Raw genomic sequence first — 26,414 nt, forward strand, 5'->3', positions numbered from 1 at the left:
GAGACTATTCAGTCCATCAAGCCCATTTATTTATCTAATAGCTAAGCTGACCCAGACATTTCTTAAAGGTTGTCAAGGTTTTTGCTTCTGCTACATGACTTTGAAGTTTGTTCCAGATTCCCACAGCTCTTTCAGTAAAAAAGTGCTTCCTAGCTTCAGCCTTAAACACACGCCCACTAAACCTCTACTCATGTACTTGAGCATGCATTTTGCTGTTTATTCAAAGAATTCATCTAGACCTACCAATGCCTTTGAGAATTTTGAGGACTTGAGTTAATTCCCTATGCAGTCTCCTCTACTCTGAACTAAAGTAGGTTTAATTCACTGAGTCTGTCAGAGTATGATGATATCTAACTAAGTCCTAGGATGCATCTGACTGCTGTCCTTTGCATAGCTTCAAGTGCTTCTATGTCTTTCTCAGAGTGTGGTGACCAGAATTGCATACCATACTCCAGATGTTGTCTCACTACTGCATTATGTAGTTTAAGCATAGCATTTACACCCAACAGTTTCTATGAGGTAACCTAACATTTTATTTGCCTTTTCCATCACTTCTGCACTTTGCTTAGACAATGAGAATGTTGTGTCAACATAAAGCTGTAAATAATTTGCAGAGGTTACATCATGTAAGGCAGTGTCTCCCATCTTGTATTCATAATTAGCATTCCTTTTCCCAACATGGAGTACTTGGCAATATTCTATGTTAGTTTCCCTTTTCCAAGTGTTTGCCCAGTCCTGAAGATTGTACAACTCTTTTTGGATTGTTTTTGCTACCTGTGAGTTGGCATCAGTATATAATTCCTCACCATGCTTTCTAGACTCAGACCTTTAACTGCTACTTCAAAAACAGACACCCTGGAAGCTGACGCCACCAAGTGTATCATTTTTCATTGAAGCATTGCCAAAGTGCTAATTTTTTTTAATAAATGACTATTGATGCCATTTTATCAAATGACAGAGTCTATTGAGGCAGAATGCAGTAAATGTTTAATGTTTGGTAGCTCATAGTCTGTAGAATCACTACATGATCAGGATGCAGTGCATTGAGGCAGAAAAAACATTCATTAAAGTGAGTTGAATCAAATACAAACACTTTTGGATTGAAATGCATGAGATATAAATGATCACTCAAGTAAAACAACAACACAGGTATTTGGCTTGAAAACTTCTGCAAGGTTTAGGTACTTTCATGTTTACCCATAACAGCTGGGAAAGACCTCATAATTCCCCTCCAGCTGTCTGGCATGTCTAAATATAGATGGATTCTTAAATATACTGCATGACATCATGTGTGAACTTTTTGTTGAAAATCTGAGAATTATCCTAATTATTTTAGGAATCCAGCATGTATTATGATGACAGGAGTGAGAGCTGCGCTTGCCAAGGAAGCATCACTATAAGAATGACTGAAAAGATGAGGATCAGTCACCTGGAGATAAAGGGGCATTGTGGTGGGAAAAGTGAGAGTCCTTCTAAGCAGGAAATGGGGAGTGGAGCCACAGCAAGGACCTCAGTAGCCAGACAAAGAAATGACAAGTGAAAATGGTGTGTTTTAGGGTGGTATAACAGGGGTGTCTTTACAAGACATTTGACCAATTTCCCATTGAAATGAAAGTGATGCGGAGAAAACTAAAAGTGTACATTACATTCATTACTGCTACCTCAAATTAAAAAAAACTGTTCTAATAGGATCTTCAAATTTTAGAAATTAACATAAAATAAAGTTTAATTTATGTAATAATTCACTGTGGCACATCTTGAAATACTCTTAAAATTTAAAAATAGGTCTTACCTTTAGAAGAAAACCCCAAATCTTTTAGGTAACACAGGTCATTTTCATAAATCCAATGAAACAGGAATGTCACCATAAGAAAAAAGAGAAAAAAAAAGAAAAAGAAATTATTAGTCTACTTGCACAACCTCTCTGTCGCTTTCCTATCATCTCTCAACTTGAATCAAGGCCTAATTGCAGACATTCTTTAAAAACACGTTCAGTTATTTTAAGAGCATATTTCAAATGATAACCTACATAGCATTGCATAATTAATATTGGTGCTTTATCAAGACCATTCAAGCGACTGACATCTTGTAGGTCTTCTAGTACATCATATTTACGTCTGGAACATCATTTATCAGTGAATAGGATAAAAATAAATTTTTAATTAAGCAAGTGGTTAAAGTCGAAATTGGGTGTCAGCTTATTGTACATAAAATATAAAAAGATGACAGATAAACAAAAGCTCCAGTGGTGCTTGTTGTCATTTGCCTATGGAATGATGCTTTTTAGAATGTGGCTCATCTACAACAGTTGAAATGTGGATTTGAATCCAAGCTGTATAATCATATTATCATATTTTGAATTAGAAGTTAAAACTATCCTATACATTTTTTCCTGAAAAATAGACAAATACCACATAGGCAGTTAAAGGACCAAAATGTGACTGTATGTACCTCTCAGGGTGCCTCACCCTTCACTGGACGCTGTTGCGCCATGCACCTCTCAAAATGCAGATTGGCACATCCAGATCAAACAAGAGGATCCTAGCTACATCACCTTGACAGCAGGGCGTCTTGCCCATCCAGTGTATGCCACAGCATATTTTACTTTCCACCTTTAACCAGCCCCAATGCCTTCCCCTTATCTTGTCTGCTCCACCACTCAGCCGACATGATGGGCGCCTCTTTGGTGACTCTACAGCACTTGGTTTGACTCCTTAACAACTTGTTCAGTCAAGCTGATACACACCAGTGATCGCTCCTCTGTTCTCTGTCTCTTGTTCTTACTCTCCCCCGAATCCCACTCAGGCTCCTTTATACTGTTGTGGTTGCAACAGCCCTAATTACATCCCCTAGAGCGCTAAAAAGGAAATTGGCTAAACTGACTGCTCCTGCACATAAATGTGCAATTGGCCAACTTCCTTATCAACACACCAGGGCTGCTTGGCTTCGCTACCACTCACATCCACACCCACCAATTCTTTAGTTGTACTGGTTTTATTTTTAAAACAAACACAAACTCCTTACTCGCTTACTTGCTTCACCAGGCACACTATCACAGGGTGCTCACACACACGACATATTTGAATATAACATGAACTATATATACTGAAAGGCAACACGGGCCGAGAAAGGAAAAAAAACAAAAAACTGACTCAGTATCAAAATTCCCACTCAGTGCAGAAGTACTACTTAAAAATCTTAAGCTTAAGAAATGTGCCATATGAGGCAACCGATGTTGTTGCCAAGCAACAGGCAAGTATAAGGCATGGTTAAGAGTGAAGTCAGATTCCACACGTTTTTCACGTTGTTTGTCTTGTTTTAACTTTACTGTCTCTCTGTCAGCTCAATTTTAAATATTTCACCTACTCAATCCCTGAAACAACGTAATGCTCTGTTTATGGAGTCACTGCTAAAGGCCTGATGACTTTCTCCATTTATTTCCAACCATCATAATAGTGGAAGATGCCCAATGCACAGATGTCTGATGGTGTGATCTGCCCTTTCCAATTACATTAAATATATTCTTGTTTATCATGGCGTCATAGAGTGGCAACATGTTATGCTGCTAGACATGCATGTCACTGTACACTAAGTAACACTTAGTTAACCCCATATTGTGTAACTATTGTACCCATATGGGAAAAGAGGCTGCCCACTGCCAGGCCTACCTACCTTAAGTTAGCTTGTCCCATCTCAGTTAAAAGCACTCCCCACTTACATTTTGTCCACGTTTGTCAATTTATTTTACTACAAATGCAGACTCATGAGATATAAAAGTTTTCAGTTAATATCTGCTATCAAAATGCAGGATATAATTACATGCTTGCAAGAATAAATCAATGCCACCTTAATGGCATGTAAATTTTCACATATTTATGTAAATTGTACTTTGGAAAAGTTAATGTCAGAATAATGCAACAGAAAACCAATCTACTTTGATAACACTGTCACATTAATAGCAACCAAGACCTCAGCGGGCTACCAGCCAACGTTTAGTCCTTCCCCTTTAGAAACCTAACTCTGCCCTCTCAGTTTAAGAAGATTAACGTTTTATTCATCAAGTGTAATGAGAAGAAATGCTTGCAATAAGCTAAATTACACCAATTTACCTAGAGTGGCAGAATAGCATGGTGGTTCGTATCATTGCCACTCATCTGAGGCTCGCATCTCAGTTCTGTCACTGTCTATGTGAAATGGACACATTTTCTCCACGTTCACAAGTTCTTTCCTTGGTACTCTTGTTTTCTCCCAGATATGGGGAAGTTTCCAGTAAATGCTTAGTGTACCTACTAGGACTATCTCCTGCCCTGTGCTCAATGCCAGTTTTCTGTGACCCAGTAGTACAATGGTCTCCAACTCTGGGACGCAGTTGCTGCAGGGCTTGCATTCTAACTCTTTTCTTAATTGGCGACCAGTTTTTCCTGCTAATTAACTCCATTTCCTTTCATTTTAATTGGCATGTATTTTAAGATTTGTTCCTCTGAATTTCTTCATTTCTTTCCATAAAAGGCACCCAAAACAGAAATGAAACGTAAGCCAACAGAAGACCAACTAAGTCGGGACTTCAAACTCCAACCAATTTTACTCCAACCAGTTGCTTAATTAAGCTTTGATTCTAGATGAGAATTAAACCCGTTCTTTAATTCAATGGCTTGTTGCTGTCCTCATTTTGCAATACCATACATTTCAGAAATTGCTGATTTTCTAAGAGAACTGTTAAAAAGTTTTGGGACCTGAGCAGATCAACATTCCTGAGACCTTCGTCTTTCTTTATTTTCAGATATTGCTGCTCATGTTTTGGTTCATTTTGTATCTTATTATTGTTTGGCTGTTAATTAAGTGAAAAGAAGGAATTAAGGGATTCGAGTCTTCAAGAGCAAGTCAATTAAAATTAATTCAACAGAAGTTAATTAGCAGCAAAAGCAGGTCACTCATTAAGAAAAGGGTTAGAATGAAAACTTGAAGCCACTGCTGTCCTCCAGGACCAGAGTTGGGGACCCCTGCTCTAATAGATAAACTGCATCATTCAGATTCTTACTGGACTGTTCTGTACTGTAGATAAGAGCCCAAACCTATTCAGATGTCCATAGTATTATTTGAACATATACGAGTATAACTGTGATAGCAGTATAATGGAGAATTCACAGCATAATCATTTAGTGATGCTCTGATTAATTGTAAAAATATAAAGGTTAGCACTTTACTGTAGAAAATGGCTGGTAACGCAGAGGCTAATTGTAAAAAATTTAAAGGGATGAAAAAAAACATGGAATCGACATCCCAATTGGCCAATTCTAGGAATGCAAAATTGGCAACCGTTATTGGCTCTAAAAAAACTCGATCAGCCTAACATGCATGTCTTTAGCTTTTGTGTGAACAAGTGGAGAGACACCACATGAATATGGGGAGAGCAAAAAAAGTCCACACAGACAGTGACTGGGTCAGGATTTGAACCTGGTGCTCTAAAATTGTCAGGTAACATGCGAAGTAATGCACCACCCTGTTCAATTCAATTTACTTAAAATTAAATAGTGTACATATTTAACAGTTATGATAAGCTATTCAATCAGCATTTATAATATAACTAGACATTAAGCCCGTTACAATAACGGGTGCTAGAACAGTAGTGCATAAACATTAGTAGGAACAGTCTATATTAAATGGCAAGGGGAGCTTGTATGTGGCTGTAATATGCGTCACTGTATTGTGTTCCTTTAATTTTCTCTCTCAGTAATACTGGTTTGTATTTCTGTAAAATGCCTGTAATTGTGTCTGACAGTAATACAGTGGAACCTCGGGTCACGACCATAATTCATTTCAAAACTCTGGTTGTAACCCGATTTGGTCGTGAACCAAAGTAATTTCCCCCATAGGATTGTATGTAAATACAATTAATCCATTCCAGACCATATGAACTCTATGTAAATATATATTTTTTTAAGTTTTTAAGCACAAATATAGTTAACTATACCATTGAATGCACAGCGTAATAGTAAACTAAAAACATTGAATAACACTAAGAAAACCTTGAACAACAGAGAAAACTAACACTGCAATAGTTCGCGCTATAGCCTTAAGACCCGCTCGCTAAAAACACTTTTTTTAATGAGTTTTAAGCACAGGGAAAAAAATGAACATTTGAAAAATCCGTAATTTAATAAACAACCAAGAAAAGTAACATTGCAACAATGCACGCGCGCGCCTGTGTGAGTGTGTCTGTCTCTCTTAAGCGTGCGCCTCTGTCTGTGTGTGTGTGTCTGTCTCGCCTGTGTGTGTGTGTGTCTGTCGCGCGTGCTTGTGTGTGTGTCTGTTGCGCACGCCTGTGTGTGTGTGCGTGTGTGAGTCTGGCACGGCGCGCCTGTGTGTGTGTGTGTCTGCCGCGCGCCTGTGTGTCTGTCTTTGTGTGTGTGTCTGTCTCTCGCGCGCACGCACCTGTGTGTGTCTCTTTCTCTGCACACACAGGGAATGCACAGGAAGAAACTGAACACGTGCCGTGCGGCCCCGTGCCTGCGCACTTAACCAGAAAACACACACACACGGACACCTGGACGCACACAGGGGTTTTATTAAAGAGGATCATCACTGTTAAAAGTTCTTAATTTGTTTTAGGCACATAACAGCAGCCATCAACAAGACAATCAATAAAACCTGTCATCAAAGGAGGCAAAATTAAGACAAATCAGGAATAAGAAGTGATTCAACCAAAGGCACTTTTTTATTTGTATGGCAGGTTTTTGCATTTAGGCTGTAAGCATGATAGCCCACTCTGTAGAGATTGAAAGTACATGTGACTTTACCGTTTCTTTTTCATCAGATATTGCAGTAGGTAAGGGAAAGGAGTCAGGTTCCAAAAGCAAAACAACATCACAATGGTGGCAGTGCTGATGTTAAAGTCAGAGCAGGTGTGACCTAGACAGGACATCTCCATTCCCTTTTTTAAATACATTAATTAACGTATTTCTAGTTTTGCAAGATGGTCACTGCATTAATGAATTGTTATAATTCAACAGAGCCACAGACTTGAGTTGTTCCCTGATCTGAGAGAAGCAGTCACTTCTCAGTAATTTACACACTTTAGCCGACTGCTGGGGTGGTTTTGGTTATTTGCCACTCAGATGATGAGCTCTTTTGTATCTCCCTGATTAAATTATTGTTTAATTCCTTAACTTGATTTATCACTTAATAGATTTATTGGTTAAATTGGTAAATCTCCTGTGTCATTCATTTTAGAGCTGGCACAAGCTGATGAAGACAATTACAGGCAGATGGGTGGCAGCTGTGAGGCAATCTATTACAGGCCTTGCAGCTGAGCGTCACCCTACATCTCGTGGTTTCCATGGCAATGGCACTACTGTTCCCTCAGCAATTTCCAAATGACATGTTTTGAATGGGTGGGGCTGACTAGCGCCTGCCTCAGTCTTCAGGCTTGGATATGAAATGCATGAAAAGAGCCTGTGGTTCTTGAACATGGGGTGAAGTGGTATGGAAATGGAAAGAAGTGAAGGTCAGGCTTCCAATAGTTTTGCATCCAGTATGTTTTCCTACTTCCTGAATGTAGACTGAACTGCACTGAAACTGAACTTTACTAGAAGGCAACATAGTTACTAGGAGCTTCTCTTAGTGTTACACATAACAAGGTACAATGTACAATACATGACACCATCACAACATTACATAAACACAGATATATAAAAAATAGTAGAGCAGAATTGTACTTCTGCCCAAAAATAGGTAAGTCTTACATAAAATAAACATAATTTATATTGAATGGAGGAAAACAGAAATCAGGAAGATACAGATGAATCAGAGGCTATAATCATAAAGAAAACACAATTTTGAACAGATGGCTTTTAAGTTTACATTTGAAAGTTGAAAATGATTCAATATTTCTAAGCTCCGTAGGTAATCAGTTCCAGAGCTTGGGAGCAGAACAGCTGAATGCCTCTGCTCCCAGTGGTGATCAGATGAGCGAGAGGGACGGTCAGAAGGATCTAAGGTTACGGGAGGGAATGGCAACATGGAGGGGGTCAGACAGATATGGAGGGGCAAGGTTGTGGATAGCCTTAAAAGTTAACAGAAGAATTTTGAATTTGAATATGGAACTTGACTGGAAGCCAGTGAAGCTGCTGCAAAACAGGAGTGATATAGTGAATAGACGGGGTTCGAGTAATGATACAAGCAGCAGAATTCTGGACCAGCTGAAGTTTATGGAGAGATTTATTACAGAGACCAAAGAGGAGCGAATTGCAATAGTTCAGACAAGAAGTAACAAGCCTGTGAACAAGGATGGCAGTGGTATAGGGAATGAGGGAGGGGAGGATGCGATTAATATTATGTAGGTGAAAGTAAGCAGACCGGGTGATGTTATTAATGTGAGATTGGAAAGATAAAGTACTATCAAGGATGGCACCCAGACTCTTGACCTGAGGTGAAGGGGAAACAAAGGAGTTACTAATAAAAAGTGAAAGATTATCATTTTTGGATAATCATGATTTCGTAACAATGAGGAGAACCTCAGTTTTATCACTGTTTAATTTAAGAAAATTTGAAGAAAGCCAGGATTTAATTTCAGCAATGCAGTCAATAAGTGAAGATGGTGGAAAAGAAGAGGTGGGTTTACTAGCAAGGTAGAGCTGGGTGTCATTCAGCAAAACAGTGAAAATGAATGTTATATTTATGAAAGATATTGCCAAGGGGAAGAAGGTAAATAATAAAAAGAAGTGGCCCCAGGACAGAGTCCTGGGGCACACCAGAAGTAACAGCAGTGGGCTAGGAGATGAAAGTTTTAAGCTGAATGAACTGAGAGCAGCTTGAGAAATAGGATCTGAACCAATCTAGTGGAGTGTGGGTAATGCTAATCAAAAGTAATCTATTAAGGAAAGTGGTATGACAAATGGTATCAAAGGCTGCACTCAGGCCAAGGAGGATGAGAATAGTGACTAGTGACTGCAGTAGGAAAGAAACTGTTTCTACATCTAGTAGTTCTTGCCTTTAATGAATGGTAATGTTTCCTTGAAAAGCAGTAAATGAAGGAGATGGTTGCTCAGGTGAGTGTAGCCTTTACTTATATTTCCAACTCTTTACCTGGCCTGTAATGTATCCTGAACCTCAATGGAGTCCAGTTTAAGTCCAACATATATTCTTTTCTGTGATCTGAATAGCACACCGTACACTGCAAAACATGCATATGCAAAAACCAGACAAACAAAAACTTTAAATGGAAGTTGTTTTGCTTGTATTAACCAAAAAAATCTGCCAAAGGAGTAAGCAAAATTAACTTGATGAGATTTCTTAAAGTAAGCTAATAATCATAAATAATAGATTTTTGGAATAGTCAATAATTCTTATAATAAGGAAAACTAGACTTGATTTAAATACTTTTCACTTGGCTTAGATTCCACTTTATTGCAGTGTAGTTCAAGTTTGGGGTGAGTAGATACATTGTCATACAAGGCTAATAAAGACAACATCTACAATAAAAATATTATATAACATCTACCTGCTTGTTACACTTTGACATTCAGGGATTTATACTGAAATCACACTCATGCTCTAATCTGGTGTCAGTCTGCATAAGGCCAGTTACAAACGGCTCCATAGTTTGGTGCATAAGGACAGCACAGATGCCACTGAGTACTTGCATTCTGTTTTTCCTACTGTTATACAAATGTTACACTGCATATATAAATTTGTCCGCATTTTCTGTATGAGGTACAAACCTCCCAGTATTAAATTAAACTACAGTCTGCCAGAACATAGCTGAGACTACAAATCATATCTGCGGTGCTTACAGTGACAGGGAGAGACAAACAGCATGTGGCGAACCAACAAACTCCGTATCTAATTTCACCATAGAAAAGGTAATGAGTGCCCACAAGGGACTTCTTTACTCTTGCAACTCTAAGAAGCATGGAGATATCCCTAACACTGGAAGGCAGGAAGAAACACAAACAAAGCTTGCACACAAGTCAGGCCCAATCTTGACACCTAATGAGGTGACACAAAAATACAGAAGTAAGAGGCAAGTACCATTAGCATACAATGATGACACAATAAATAAATAAGTTAATAAAAGTAAACAAAGCACCTGGGTAACATAACCTACTGTGAATCTGACACAATCACACACTACAAAATACCCTCACAAGATGGCAGAATAAAATCAGCATTTCTGCATGCCTAACACACCCACTCCATTTCTACAGCTGCTAGGAATATGTATGGTAAATTCATTTCTGGGGCTGCTTTTGTTTCCATGTTTTTTCTTTCTAGTTATTTTCATTCTTACAGCTGTTTATGGCCATTTTTGTAGAGCTGGACAACGTTGGATGTGCAAGTGCAGCAGTCAATATCAGCTCAGCTCCACTATAAAGGTGGCTGACCCCCTACAATGAGACACCCAAACTTTGACAAACAAAGAGAATATTTTTGTAAGCATCCATCCATCCATTTTCTAACCTGCTGAATCCGAATACAGGCTCACGGGGGTCTGCCGGAGCCAATCCCAGGGCACAAGGCAGGAACCAATCCTGGGCAGGGTGCCAACCCACCGCAGGACACACACAAACACCAAGCACACACTAGGGCCAATTTAGAATCGCCAATCCACCTAACCTGCATGTCTTTGGATTGTGGAAGGAAACCGGAGCGCCCGGAGGAAACCCACGCAGACACGGGGAGAACATGCAAACTCCACGCCGGGAGGATCCGGGAAGCAAACCCAGATCTCCTAACTGCGAGGCAGCAGTGCTACCACTGCGCCACCGTGCCGCCCTTTTTGTAAGCACTTAAGCTAAAAAAAAACTCTTTCAGAAAGTGAATTGTGTTTTGAATTTTATTTAATGTGATTACAACTTTGACTTTGATTTATTTGTTGTAACACTTTAAAAGATAGAACAGTTACAGTGCATGAAATCCCCCTAGTGCCCTTGATTATTCTTGTGAACTGCGGTTAACAAAAGACTTTAAAAATTTTTTGTTGCTCACAAATAAATAAAATGTTGCTCATTAATATTATAGCTTTTACTACCATACACATTAACCAAAGAATCTTCATCAATAGAGATGCCTCCATTACCAAAAAGATTACATTGGAATTATCCTAATGTGAGTTCTTCATAGTTCTTGTTGTCTCCTCAATTTCAGGCTTTGACATCCATAAACAAATTAAGTTTGATGGGAATCATTAAGAACTTAATATTTCTCTCACGAGTGCAAGACACAGAAAACTGTTTATTTCAATGTTATTCGTAATAAATAGAATCAAGCATGTTTCAAAGGAAAATGTTTTAAAACTATATTGACACTTATGTTTAATGTATTATAGTAATGCACCCTGTAATGGACTGATGTCCTGAGTTTGTCCCTGCCTTGCAAACTATGCCTGCTAGGAAAGGCTCCATCTTCCTGGTGACCCTATTCAGTGAGTTTGCAAAATGAATGGAAATGATGACAATGTTCGATCAACATGTCCATTACAGTACAGTTATGGTACCAGCACCATCCTCACAGATAACCATGATGCTAAGAAAAGTTCACAGGTCACTCTGCCTATTAGGTAACTTGTCTATCCAGTCCATGACAAGGCTGTGAATGTGAAGGCTGAGGTCTGATCTTATGTTGGAGAGAAGGAGCAGTTGTCGCTGAAAGTAAGCCCAGTTTCACTACAATGGACTGAGTTCAAACAGTAGATAAATCAACTAATGGCACTCCCTTCAAAAAGAAAACTCAAAAATTTGCTCGCACATGAAGTCTTTAAAACACTTTCTCCTTGTGCTTACTGCCAGTTAATTGTCTTTTGAAATGCAATAAATAAGTAAGGCTTTGTGGTTTTCCCCACAAAGTGTTGCTAAGGCACCATCTTCCCAACCAACCAAACACAAACTTTATGGCAAGAGCCTGTTTTCAAATTACATATTGCTAGCAAATCAATTACTAAAAACTAATGTGAAAATCATACTCATCCCTAATCAGAAGAAGGATGATGTTTGATGAAAACAGAATACTTAAATGAAAGAGAGTGTATCAGTGTTCACTTATTGTACCAGCCTGTAACAGTATAGTGATGGCATCACCCACACAGACAACAGAGATGCCAGCCACTGTTGCAACAGAATAACTGTGATAGCTTAGATAGTTCGGACACTTGTCTCTCCAATCTGAGACAAGGTGGTCAGAATAGAGAACATGTTTTGACCTCAGGTGGGGTGATTCCTCACGGAGACAATCTTGGTTACATACCACCTGCCTCCTTAATAAGTGAACTTAGCACATGCATATTTATCATCAAAGAACACTGTAAAGAAAAGACCCATATTGGGAAACTCTGTGACTAAAGTCTGTTGAAAACCTTTATTTACTGCTCATTCAATTCACCATAATTCACCATACTAATGTGTGCTCACTTTTAGTTTTATTTTATTTTTTGGCAAATAAAAGCAACAGTTTAGGGAGTCCAAAAATTGTGCTTTTTATTAGATGTTCTAAGCATTTTGATCTTACAGTCTTACAGTTGTATAGCTCTGGATATATAACAGGCATGATCTACTCTGATCTGTAGCTGAAGCAGAATTAATTTGCAAACAAAAAAATCTGTTTTTTTTTTCTCTAATAAAATGAGAGATGCACCTTTTAGGGTGTCATAAAGGTCTGAACTGGTCTCTTATTTGGCTATTTAGGCATTTAAAAAACAAGAGAGAGCAAAGTCCAAGAGACAAAATCCATACCCCACTGCCACCGCTACATTCTACTGCATCTGATAACTTAAGTATCTAGCTGGGGACTACCCTGGCAAAGGTACAGAAAAGATATGGATGGATAAGAGAGTAGGTAAAATTTCACAGATGAAAAGTTGGTCTATTCATCTAGATCAATGGTTTTAAATTTTTTTGACTTGTCGATTGGCAGAAGACTGAGAAAATCATCATGGAATGGGGAGGTGAAAAATAAAATAAAGTTACTATGTATCATAATTTAGGGCGGCACGGTGGTGCAGTTAGTAGCGCTGCTGCCTTGCAGTAAGGAGACCTGGGTTCACTTCCAGGGTTCTCCTTAGATGGAGTTTGCATGTTGTCTGCGTGGGTTTCCTCTGGGTACTCCGGTTTCCTCTCAAAGACATGCAGGTTAGGTGCATTGGCGATCCTAAATTGTCCTTGGTGTGTGGGTGTGAGCACCCTTCGGTGGGCTGGTGCCCTGCCTGGGGTTTGTTTCCTTCCTTGTGCCCTCTGTTGGCTGGGATTGGCTCTAGCAGACCCCTGTGACCCTGTAGTTAGGATATAGCGGGTTGGATAATAGATGGATGTATCATAATTTGTTCAACCTGTTCCTGAAATGAAAATACATAAGTGCCAGTGATTTCATTTTAAGTCTGATTTTTTTAATAGAATGGAGATTTTAATGTCTAGATTTACTAACATTAGATCAGGGAGCTGGGTTCCCTGGAGTTTTTAGCATCTAGATATACTAATATTGGATCAGAGAGATAGGGTCCCTCTTTAGATAGACTAATATTCGACTGGAGAGTGAGGCCTCCTTCAAAATTTGAGCATCCAGATTAACTGAAGTTAAATTGCAGAGATGGGTTTCCTCTTGGAGTTTCAAGTACAGGGAGTCCTCGGGTTACAACATCTCGACATACAACATTTCGAGTTTACAACGCTCACTCCCATAAAAACGTAAAAAATTTGAGACATGAGTGTTTTGGCTTACGCCATTAGCATCGTACTTACAGACTACGTGGTTGCGTACAACAAGTTTGGTTGCGCACAGCGGAAGAATACGCAGTAGCACAGCGTATGAGTGAGGGAATTGGCGAACTAGTTTTGTTGCGCACGAAGGAAGTGTTCCATTTGTGTTGCTTTGTTTGGTGACTTTGTGGCCCTTATCATGGCTCCTAAACGAAAGTCAGAGTCTTCAGATGGTAGTGCTTCGAAGAAGAGGAAAGCCATCATGATGGAAGTGAAATTAGACATTGTAAAGAGATCAGAAGGAATAAAGGCAAGGAATTTTTTTACACTCATTTTTTGTCATTTTTTCTGTTACTACAGTACAGTGTACAGTACAGTATATTTATGTCATTTTCCTTTTTCTGTGGCTTAGTTGTGTTTTTATGTTCTAGATTATGATTTTGCAAATGTTTTAGGATAGGTAAGTAACTTAGGCTAGGGTGTGTTTCGACTTACACCAAAATTTGGGTTACATCACTGTTGTAGGAACGGAACTGTGTCGTAACCCGAGGACCCCCTGTATCTAGATAAGCTAATATTAGATCAGAGAGTGGAGCCTCCTTTGATTTTCGAGCATCCGGATTAACTAAAACTAGACCAGTATTAGACCAACCCTCTTGGAATTTGGAATGTCCAGATATATAGTTATATATAGATATCAGTTCCACTCAAAGTTTCTAGCACCCAAACAAAAAATAAAGTAATTTTAAAGTATTTTGAAGAAATGTAATTTGAAAAGTGTTCACCTTGTTTAAAAATATAACAGGAAGATATTCAACGATTTTCAAAGACGGTCAAAAATATTCTACAAAGCAGTACCAGTCCGTGAACCAGAGGTTTGGAAACAGTGACCTAGATTATTTGACTACTGTTCAATGATATGATATAATTTCAAAGTATTTTGTAGAAATATTGAAATTCATATTTGTTAAAAACATGACTGTATAAGTCAACAATTTTCAAGGATGGACAAAAATATTCTACAAACCAGTACCAGTCTGTGGACCAGCAGTTGGAAAACACTGATCTAGATCGAAAATTTAGCTTAACACTTTACATCTACTATTTTCTTTCAAAATGATTAGTAAAAGGCAACAAGCAAGGGTTCGTTTAACTCTTACAGGCATAATTCCAGTGGTTCTGCTTTGTTAGTCATGGGGTACTCGTTAGATAAAGAGAATACAAACAGAACATTCCAGTGACGTGTTTAATGTACAGCAAAGCAGCAACTAGACATTTAAATCATTGAAGACCATTTACATAATAAAAATGAAGAGGCCATAAGCTGAGGCACTGACTTCTCTACACACATGAACTGCAGCTAAAAGGTTAAAAAAAGCTCTTTGAGTTAAATGCTGTAATGAAATTTTTTTTTAATTTCCAGAACAAACCCCAGCTTCTAGTACCTGTAAACACTGTTGATGAGAATTTATTTTGCTACTGCGTGGCGCAGGCAGCAGTGAACATTCAGTAGTAACTCTACCTTTATATTTGATTTACTTTAAGGACAAAATAATTAAAATCTTGTACAACAATAATATTTGTGCTTGTCAAACCACACTTAAAAAATGAAAATCAATTTTAAGATAAAATGTGATGCATTTTTCAATTTTGACCAATAGCAGTTAACATCATGCATTAATCAGGATGTATAATGGGCGAAAAAAGAAGAATATGAAATGCCTTAGCTCATCAGTTCATGCAAAATGCTTTCTGAATTACTATATGACCGGACACCTCCAAAAGAACCGGCCTTTTGTGCACTGACTGAACTGCGTCCAGACATTCGGTTCTCACTAAGAGGACCACACAAGGCCTCTCTGTTTCATGCTCAAGCAAAATATAATGAATGGACAGGGTGCCTGTTGTCCTGAATTGCTTACATAGCTTAAGTTTAAGCTGACATCACAGTGAGCACTTTTTATTCATTAAGTCTAACAAATAAATAAATAAACAGCCAAAGTGGCAGCAATAGTAAGCACAGAGGTATAGTGGATAGTGTAGCAGCCAGCCACCTCTCTCCAGAACCGTGAACCACAAATCCCCACCATTTGTACCTTCCTTCTTTTTTTTCTCCTACCTGCTTCTAAATTACTTAAAGCTGTAAACACCTTCTTGCATTTTAAGAAGTTGACATGGGCGAAACACACTCTACAAATACACTTTTGGCTACTATTAGCTCATTCATTTCTATTGATATCCAAGATACGTTAAAAAAACTGTCAGGGGTGGATAGCTTGTGTTGACACTTTATTGGTCTTTAAATGACTGTTAGCACTTGTGATGATGATAATGAGCTCATTCCACAGTAGCGTATAAACTTTGAATATCGAGCAGTACAATAAATTTTGAATGATGCCTTACCAAAGCTGGATAATAAAGAGGTTTATTCTTCTTTAAGTGTTTGATTTAATGCAAATATACTAGATGAGGGGATACCTAGGGCAATCTGTTTTATGGAGTGAAAATGGAACTCTCTACAATGGTGCTAGAACAGACACTAGTGGCACTACAACTATTACAAACATCCTGTGTGCCTATTTGGCTAATCTGCTTCCAGAAAACAAACCACTGGTCTGCTTTTGCAGTAGTGAAGTCCAATTTCTGTTTTGGAGTGGTAATGTCAAACTTATTTTCTTAAAATGCAAAAAAGTGTATTATATCTATACCATAATAGGAAACCAGTGTAATGAGATAAGATTAAAGTTACCACAAAAATAATAATAATAATAATAATAATGGTGAGAAATTTTCTGCATGTGGTGGTATTTGCTTATCAAAATGATCAGTTAAAGTATAGTGGAGGAATATTCCTAGCATCTACTGTAGATTGTAAAGAGATGAACAAATGAACATTAAAAAAATGACATATTTATTAACATGATGATCTAGAAATATTCTTGTATGATATATATTTTGAGCTTGATAAAAGCACGATTGATTCAAATAGAGTATAAAGGGAGTAGTCCATTGTCAAAAAACATAGAGAACTGTAAGTGTAGTAGAAGGTAATGACTGTTGATATGATTGTTTATTCCCTTTTTATTAGCTGAATTAAAATCTTTACTTGAACAGCCCATAGCTTTATATTGTAGATTGGCTAAGTGTCGTAGTCTCAATTTTTAAGCTAATCTTTATTGCATAACTGCTGATATACCCATGTGCAAACCGTGTTTATTTAAGTAAATGGTACCAACTCGATTTGTAATGTATTTCATTTTATAATATTGATATATTTTTAAATTTTCCCATGTTCTGTAAATTTGGTTTAAACTACCCAGATATGAATGAAATTTATATAACTTTGTAAAGAAGACCATTTTTGGACACACCCCCTGCTAACAATTTTAGAAAACATTGTCTCAAAATAGTCTGTTTTGCTAACTACGAGACACTAAATGGCTTAAAGGTATCAAGGTTGTCGATAGTTCAAATCATCACACTCTCAAAGCATAAATAAAACATGCTTTTTACTTCTAAACTTCTACAATAATTGGATAAATATGCAATGGTAACCTTTTGTTTCAATTTTTCAAGTGTCAAAGACAGCAAATACGTAAAGGTGGAACTAGGTAACCACCTGTTAGGCAAACTACAACTTTGACACAAGGAAACTTAAACCCATTGCAGAAAAATCATTAAAGACGATTAAACTATATGGAACAGACAAAAACACAACCAGAAGATTCATGAATAGTGGAAACTCATGTCCAAAATGATAATCAGTTTTTCACTAGAAGAATAATAGCAACAGAATAATAAAATGCATCAAGTCTGGCATCTTCACCAACATCTCATAAAAATAATCATAATAATAACAATAGCCACAGTTTAAGAGAGAAAATAAAATCAGGAGACAGCATGGGCACAATTCAGAATACAGGCAGTATTCGTAACCGAGAAGACTCAATTTAAATATACAATTAGAATTAAACAAATAACCCAAAACCAAGAGTAACATAAGACAACAACACACGTGCAAGACTGCTGCCTATTATAAATGTCACAGGCCAAAATGTTATTGTCTTGTTTTTTCTTATTACTTTAGGATATTTGTTTTTTACTTTGGAAACTGTCTAATTGGTTTTATTTGTTACATTAGTGACACGCCTAATTCCTTATTTTCTTTGTTAACTAGTCTGTTATGACCTAAATAGTTACTACTTAACCAAGCACACCTAGACAGAAGGGCAGCTTGACCTTTTTAAATAGCACTAAAAACAGAACTTGATTGTTGCGCCAGGGGAAGTAACAGACATCATCAGAGGTGGGACTCAAGATTAATGTTAATAAAAGACTGTTATTCCTGTGAAAATCCTTGCACATCTGCATACATTTGATTCAATGTTCATCTCATAGTGGTTCAGATACCTAGGAATCATAATTTCAATCAATTCAAACATAACTTTAGGAACCTAAAGACTGCACTAAACAAGACCTTATAAACAGATTATGATCTCATCTCACACCAGCTGGGAGAGTTATTGTAATCTTTTTCAAATGAATAACTTCTCAAATGATTTATCTTTATTCAGTGTATTCTAATATATAACTATACATATTTAGAAGTCATCAGAAGCATGTGTGCACAGTTCTGTCTTTCAGTTGGTAGCAAATATATGTTCAATGAGACAATGGACTGAATCAGACAGAGATAAACTTGTAACCGGTTGATTAAATCCTGCATATTATTTATCAACATCCACTAAGTAGCAATGAAGTGATTCAACATTCACATTTTCTGACACCACAAAGGTGACAGAGAAGTTTATAAATAAAGGATCGGAAAAAGAGACATAACCAGGAAGTCAATTAAACACTATCACCAAGCTGTAAACAAAAGCACAAAGTCTTTTAACACAAGCACTAACTAAATAATCACACACTATTGTTTTTTTTATTTGTCAGCAAACTCAGATAGGAAGGAAGTGTTTGGGAACAACTTTATACCTTTGATCCTAGAAGTGAAATGGAAACACTTCTGGGTCAGTTGTCTAGCAACACCATAACAAAACTCCACAAAATAGCAGAGGAAGAGAATACAAAATGGTTTCCTAAGAACAGCTCAAAATAGTTATAAAAATGGTAGTAACCTTAGAATTCAGTTATCCAAACTCTAAAACCTATACTTACATTAAAAGGAAAGCAAAAGTATTTCTAAAATGTGTAAAACAAAGTAAAAAATAATGCTAATCATAACATCACTTAGACAATGGTACCCACTTAGGGGACACTTGAAAGGTGAGAGGATATCTTTAATTGTACTCCAATCCTAAAGTGCTCAGTTTTAAAATATGCAGATTTCTGAGAGATTTGTATGCTGGCAATATATTTCCATCCTTCCAACAATTATGCTACCTATATCTTTTTTCAAAATACTTTGCTGAAAGAAACCAGGCAAACTTTCCTAAACTTGCCTTAACATTTATTGTAAAAACGATAACTTCTTAACTGCAACAAAGATACAGGTAGTACTTCCAGATTATACCATTTCTTTCAGGAGAGTGCACCTATACAGCACATAATCTGAGACAGCACTGGCAAAGGAGGCTTTCAATATCGTTTTTAGATAATGAGCAAAAGTCTTGTTCATATGAATATCTTCTCAAATGTTTTATCTTAATTCAGTGCATTCTAATATATAATTGTTCCTAAACATTTGCAAAGCATGGTCTAATTTAACTCAACATTATACTGTATATTGCACAAAAATCGTTTGACTACCCAAAACACTCCGAGTTAAGATTCCTATTGCGATTAATTAGTTCACTGGACCTCAGCTTTGGGTAGTGACCTTACTGAAACAAAATCATTTCCTATTTACTGTATCATACAGTAAAAGGTTCATAAAAATATGTAATACCCTAACAGCTCCATTTTGGGTAACACCCAATACAAAGATGACTGCTTTCCTCAATGAATTAAACATGTTGGATCATTGTTAACCTTTTGGATGTTATAGTTTCCATGAGTGATTATTTCATGTAAGATATTTTCCCTTGTCTTTTCACTAGATGGGTATAGCTAGGGCTAATCTGATCTGGTGTGAAAATGATATAGCACTGTATGCTTTACTGATCTGTAATGTGGTGAGGGTAATAAGGCCCTTAAAATCAAAAAAAGAAAAATATTCCACATGACAGTATTATAGTTGGGTTTTGACATCAAATTCAGCAAATTAGTCCCAAAAATGAAATAGCTCACAAATACCTCCTCGCTATATTTAGCATTATGAGGATTTTTATTTTGTTGATAGTTTTCAACCACTCTGACACTGTTTGCAAATTTATTTATAAAAAGAAAAAAATCTGACAAAACATTTTACTATCTTCTTTCTTGTGTAATCTCTTCAGTGACACTGAAAAGTTCTTCAGAAATGAAAAGTGACTGGCTGCCACTACCAGCATGAGTTTTGCAGTGCCATGTTGGACCCAAAGCGATCCCCTGTCACAGAACAACATTATGTCAGCAAACTGTATCCTTTTGATCCCACATGCTCTTAGTTTGGCTGTTGACGCACATTACAGATTTCTGTTACATGTCTATTTGTTCTTCTTTTTTGTACCTCCCCCTTCCAAAAGAACAAAAATCTCCCAACACATATACGCATGTCATAACTTCATAATTATCCACACTTTTGTGATAATTTGTTTGGGGCTAGCTGTACAGCTTTCCCAAATGCACATTTGGAAATTCAATGTGTCTTTGGTCAACAGTGGTCAAGTTTTGACCTTGGTCAGTTGATCAGATTTCAAAATCCTCCTTTTAACATATAAAACCTTAAATGGCCAGGGGCCAGCTTACTTATCTGAACTTATCATGACTTACAAACCAGATTTTACATTAAGCTCTCAAGATGCCAGTCTGCTTATGATTGCAAAGATTAATAAAACAACACTGGGAGTTTAATTACAGGGCCCCTAAATCGTGGAATGGTCTGCCTGCTACTATAAGAGATGCAACCTTCGGTCTCAGCTTTCAAATCCCGGCTGAAGACTCACTACTTCAGTTTAGCATATCCTGACGAGAGCTGCTGATTAACTGTACATACTGTATCTCTGTTGTTAGTCATCACAGCACTAAATCATGAGTAATATTAAAGTTATAATTTGTTGCTATCCCTCACCTATTCTGCTTCTCTTCTTGTACTCAGATGTGGCACTTGGTGCCATGGCTCACCTGACAAGTGGTTTTGCCTGCCTATGGTAAAGTCATCTGTGATGGAGGATTGCAGGAATCGGGTAGAGGGGTCCTTTCATCAGACTGGCTTGACCAGCACTGTCTCAGCTGTGGAATGCCCAATTGGGGGAGGCAGCTTGTTGGCTAACGTCTCCAGGACTTTAAACAAATCCAAATCCTATTATGTGACATTATCTACTGTTAAATTTTGCTCTGTACTTGTAATATTTTTATTTTACTATTATATTGTATTGAGGATTACTTGTGTTCTGTTCTGTGTATTGTATTATATTGACCCCTTTCTTTTTGACACCCACTGCATGCCCACCCTACCTGGAAAGGGGTCTCTCTTTGAACTGCCTTTCCCAAGGGTTCTTCCATTTTTTCCCTACTAGGGTTTTTTTTTGGGGAGTTTTTCCTTGTCTTCTTAGAGAGTCACGGCTGGGGGGGCTGTCAAGAGGCAGGGCCCGTTAAAGCCCATTGCGGCACTCCTCATGTGATTTTGGGCTATACAAAAATAAACTATATTGTATTGTTTCTCTTGTTTCTTTCTAGAAGTAAACATTGGTGTACAGCTCTCTGTTTGGACCAAAGAAGAGAAGTGAGAAGTGATCAACTTTTTTTGGCCTTTGGGCATACAAAGAGCAGAGGGGCAGATATCCTCACCGGTTCGTCAGAATGTTGGTACTAACTTGTTCAATGTTGTCATCAGAAGTGGACGTAGATGGGCACCCCACTCGTTCTTCATGTTTAACACTTGTCCAACCATTTTTGACTGTGGTAAAACAATGTCTCCATATTGTGTGAAAAGCCTTTCTGAGGACTCTAACACTATTTCTAAACTGGTTTATAAAAAAAATATCTGACAAAGTATAAAAATTAGCGGAGAACTTATCAGAAAACTGTGAACACATTTAAACTCAAAAAAAGGAAACAGGAAATGTGAATTTGTGCTGGTGTATTCGTGCCTTAAATGTATTTTTAATTGTATGGACCTATATATATTGTCCCACAGGGACACCGCGAGAAGGGAAGGACCGGGAGAAGGGCAGAATCTTCCCTGGAATATAAGAGGGCAGCCACCCTGGATTATATGGGGGCCACAGACCTGGGGAGCCCAACCCTGTGGAGCGACATGGCCACCGCCAGGGGACGCCTGGGCAGCTGGGGTATGCAGCACTTCCACCACACCTGGAAATGCTGCCAGAAGAGGAGCTGAACTCGCTTGCAGCTCTTCCGCCACACCCGGAAGTGCTGCTGGATGTTAATTGAGGAGCACCTGGAGCACTTCCGGGTGTTGTATAAAAGAGGCTGCCTCACTCCACTCAGGGAGCTGGAGTCAGGTGGAAGAGGACAGAGCTTGTGAGTGAGGAGTTGAAGTCAGCAAGAAGAGAGAGCGAAAAGAGAGCATTATTATTGCTATTTTGTGCACTGTGGTGTTAACCTCTAAATAAATGTGTGTGTTTTGAGACATTCTGTGTCTGCTTGTCTGTGTCCAAATCACCACATGACATTACCCCTTTAAGCATATTACCCAAAGTGCTATGCGGTTGATGCAAATAGGAATGTAGAATATAAAGAAGTGATATCTTGTAAAATCGTTGGCTTTGCAGCAGCCACAAAAGTGAATAAGCGAACAAGTGAGAGAAAAAAATGTGTTTATATATCTGCTATTGAATCTGTTTCAGTAAATGTTCGAGTATGATATGGTTAAGAGTTGCACCAGTGTGCATAATTAGTCAGAAGTACATTAGTTAAAAAAATATGCTTCTGTACAAACACATTAAATTGACTATCTACTGAAGATGTCAAAATTTTTAATTATTCTGTGATATGGATTTTTGGCTATACCACCCACTTCCACCTGGAGTACTCTGAGGAAAACCCTTGCAGACACAGACAAATTTTGCCAGCTGACAGAGTGGTGCAGGATTCAAACCCAGGATGATTGATCCTTGATGCTGACCACTGCTCTATCCAACAACAACAACAACAACAACAACAACATTTATTTATATAGCACATTTTCATACAAAAAAATGTAGCTCAAAGTGCTTTACAAATTGAAGGATAGAAAAATAGAAGATACAATAAAAAATAAACATGTCAAAATTTATTAACATAGAATAAGTAAGGTCCGATGGCCAGGGTGGACAGAAAAAACAAAAAAAACTCCAGAGGCGGGAGAAAAAATAAAATCTGTAGGGATTCCAGACCAAGAGACCGCCCAGTCCCCTCTGGGCAAAATCCAAATGAAATGTCAATAGTACAGAGATATTGAGCATACCAGAAAAACAGCTAGTATCGCAGAACACTAGCAGAAAAGGAATACATAATTTGTAAGTCTGACAGTCCACCCATCCATCCATTTTGAAAATCTAATATTATCCATAAAACGTCATTGAGATTCAGAGTAATATTAGGTGTAAGGGACTGACCAACCCAGGCTAAGATGCTTCATCACAGAATACTAATAAATATTCATACTGCAATACTTTTGAATCGACAATTATTCATTTAAGGAGAAAGACAGATTATAACTGGCCTAAGTTCCAGGAGCTATGAGGTAGTATTACTAACTACCATACCAACTTGCCAGCCATCATTTACGTCTATGACCTTTCAGTTGTCTTTTCAGTCTTAAAAACACTACACTCTAAAGACAGACCATTAAAATGATGTCAAAGCCTTTTATAACCTGCAGATATATGCGCTTATACCCATGTGGCAGCTGAAGCACTAAAGTATCACGCGCAGTAAGTAAAAAGTTACATAGTCTCACTCAAATGTGAAGAAGAACTTAGGAAAACTGCAAGACAATTTGACAAAATGCAGTCCTTATGACATGTTAGGCATGCAACTCAATTTTTATAATGCAAGTAATGTGTTACTTTTGACATTTCACTGTATTTCGCCCCACAATCAATGACTCCTGCAGCGAATCCCATTTAGTCGTTTCCAAAGCCTCAACATAAAATGCTCTGCAATTACAAAGTGACAGTTTTGGATGGAAGGAAGGGTGTTTTTTTTAATACACATTTAAGAACACTGCCTAGGATTATTTCAGAGTAACATAAAATCAGAAAATATAGTTAAAGACCAGAGCCAGTAACTGTTCATTTATATTGTCAGCATGGGTTCATCTAAGCCTTGCCCAAACACCAATGAAGTGAGTGTCCACAGAATTCCGTTACAGATGCTGCTTGTACTTTTCTGCATTTAAATGGTACAACATTAGATTCTCTTAAAAAATCGGAATCAGTTTTAAAATAAAGACATGAATTGGAAGGCTGCAATGAATTTCCTCAACGCATATAATCAAGTTGTCTTATACCAACATTCAAGATAGCCCTCAATAAATGGGCATCCCAAACTAAAGGGAACAAAGAAACTACATAAAAAGCAGTTTGTTATTATTCCAACCAGTTACCCCCATTTACATATTTTCAGCAACTATTTGATCCCAAATATGGGAAAAGAGGAACTCTTCTGCTAGTAGTAATTGTAAAACAGAAACATTACCCTGCTTTGTTATTTGCTAAAGTATTCTCATACCGACAGTTTAGTATCAACAGATAACCTAACCTCCAAGTCATTCACAAGTTGGATATGTACAATATGCACAGTATATACTATATGTATGTGATCACTGATCATATATCAAGAAAACCTGAAGAACACTGAAGGAGGAAAAAGAAAATAATTTAAATCTCCAAGGCAGGACCAAGCAATGGAAAGGACTGCAGTAGTTCATGTGGTGCTGCATCTGTACACTCATTTGATGGAATTTCTTATAAAAAATGCTGTCATCTGTCCAGTTCCAGTTCCAGATAATAACTGGATCCATTAAAAGTCACACCAAAGCTCTCTATACAAGCAAGTTATGTTGGCTTACACCCTAGTTGGATCATTTAGACAAGTGTTCTTTTATTCATAAATGCTTATAGATATTAAAATAATAATATTAAATAATATATTTATAGTGCATGTAGTTTTTCATTTTTGTGGGGCATTTATTGGTGAAGAAAGATTCACTGATCTTGACATTGCCAACAATGCTGTGATCTTCGCGGAGTCAATGGAGGCTCTATTTGGAGGTCTCAACTGACTGAGCCATCAGCAGTGTGTCCGTCTGTGGAGGGAATGTTGACCTTGTCATGAGGTTTACTTACCACGTCAGCAACAATCATGTCTCTGGTGACTCTTCCTATGAAGTCAATAGACGGATTTGGTGAGTATGGGGGGTCATAAGGTCGCTAGAAAGGCCTGTGTGACGCTACCAATATCTTTGCAAAAGGACGACAGTCCAAGTCTTTAGAGTCCTGGTGCTTCCTGTTTTGCTATATGGTTGCGAGACATGGATGCTATCCAGTGACCTTAGACAAGGACTGAATTCCTTTGGTACTGTGTCTCTTGGGAGAATCCTTGGGTTGCACTGGTTTGACTTTGTGTCGAACGACTGGTTGCTTATTGAGTTCAAAATGAAGCACATTACCTGTATTGTGAGGGAGCATCAGTTATGGCACTATGGTGACTCGTAAGTGGTCAAAATTGTTGAATGGTGATCTGTGAAATTGCACGGGTGATCTGGTCTGCTTGGTGAAGTACCTTGTATATGCACAAGCATGAGACATATTCTCATCCTGATGTTTTCACTTGCTTTTCCTTAACTTTTACTCTTCAGTTTTACATGTCTCTCAGTGCATGGTGAAATGTTCATGTCCAGTGAATAAGCTGTTACTAGACTGGACCTCGACCAATAAATGAGACAGGAAGGTGAGTCTTCAACTCAGATATTCATTTATGTTTGAGTGTGTTCCATTTTCATTCATGAAAGCGTTTTCTGGAAGTGGTTTATCTATTCTATATATATAAAATCATAAGCCTAAAAGTGCAACGATTTTGTGCAACAATTTTATGTGGCGTTTTTATGTCACGTATTTTGTCACACTTTAAATCAGGCTTATTTTAAATCCTACATATATATGTTTGGTATTAATCTTTTCAGAATTTATTGAACTTTAATGTGATGTTGTTAGGTTTTCAGATTCTCATTCCATTTTTAAATTATAAACTAAAAAATATCAAAAACTCACATCCCGCAAGACAAGACTTTGTGCCAAGAGATTTAACCACGCCTGGGGCCGTAAATAAAAGACAAAGAGTAGGACAGCTGCTGTACAGGCTTTTAAAGTGCCACACCAGATGCAGATCATGCGGCACATTAGCACAGCTGAAGTACCAAACCAGCAGCTGATCGAGCAAAGAGGAGGTAAAAAAAACTGTAATTGTTTCCCATTGTATCACCATTTAAGAGGGGGTTTCAGAGGAGCAACCACATCTCCTTGGGGTGCATTCAGCCCCCGTCTTCACAAGCAGCAGAGATGCGAAGTGACTGGCATGTAGCACAGGCCAGGGAGGCTGGCAAACGAAGCAAGCACAGAGCAAACTCCCTAGTTTAACTATATTTTTTTTAAATTAAATGTGAGAATGTTTGTGAGAATATGACTG

The 26,414-nt window shown here is 37.8% G+C and overlaps 1 protein-coding gene across 19 annotated transcripts in view; it reads right to left on the reverse strand.

Annotated features, from left to right (window-relative positions):
• The window catches only part of ncam1a (neural cell adhesion molecule 1a), a 712,545-nt gene that overhangs the window by 563,498 nt on the left and 122,633 nt on the right, over positions 1-26,414 (reverse strand). For all 19 annotated transcript variants that reach the window (XM_039764024.1, XM_039764021.1, XM_039764025.1 and 16 more), the window contains exon 2: positions 1,793-1,813. In XM_039764024.1, the coding sequence (XP_039619958.1) occupies positions 1,793-1,813 (21 nt within the window). The remainder of the gene's footprint in view (positions 1-1,792; positions 1,814-26,414) is intronic.

Source organism: Polypterus senegalus, chromosome 9 (genome assembly GCF_016835505.1).
Source record: "Polypterus senegalus isolate Bchr_013 chromosome 9, ASM1683550v1, whole genome shotgun sequence".
NCBI lineage: Eukaryota > Metazoa > Chordata > Cladistia > Polypteriformes > Polypteridae > Polypterus > Polypterus senegalus.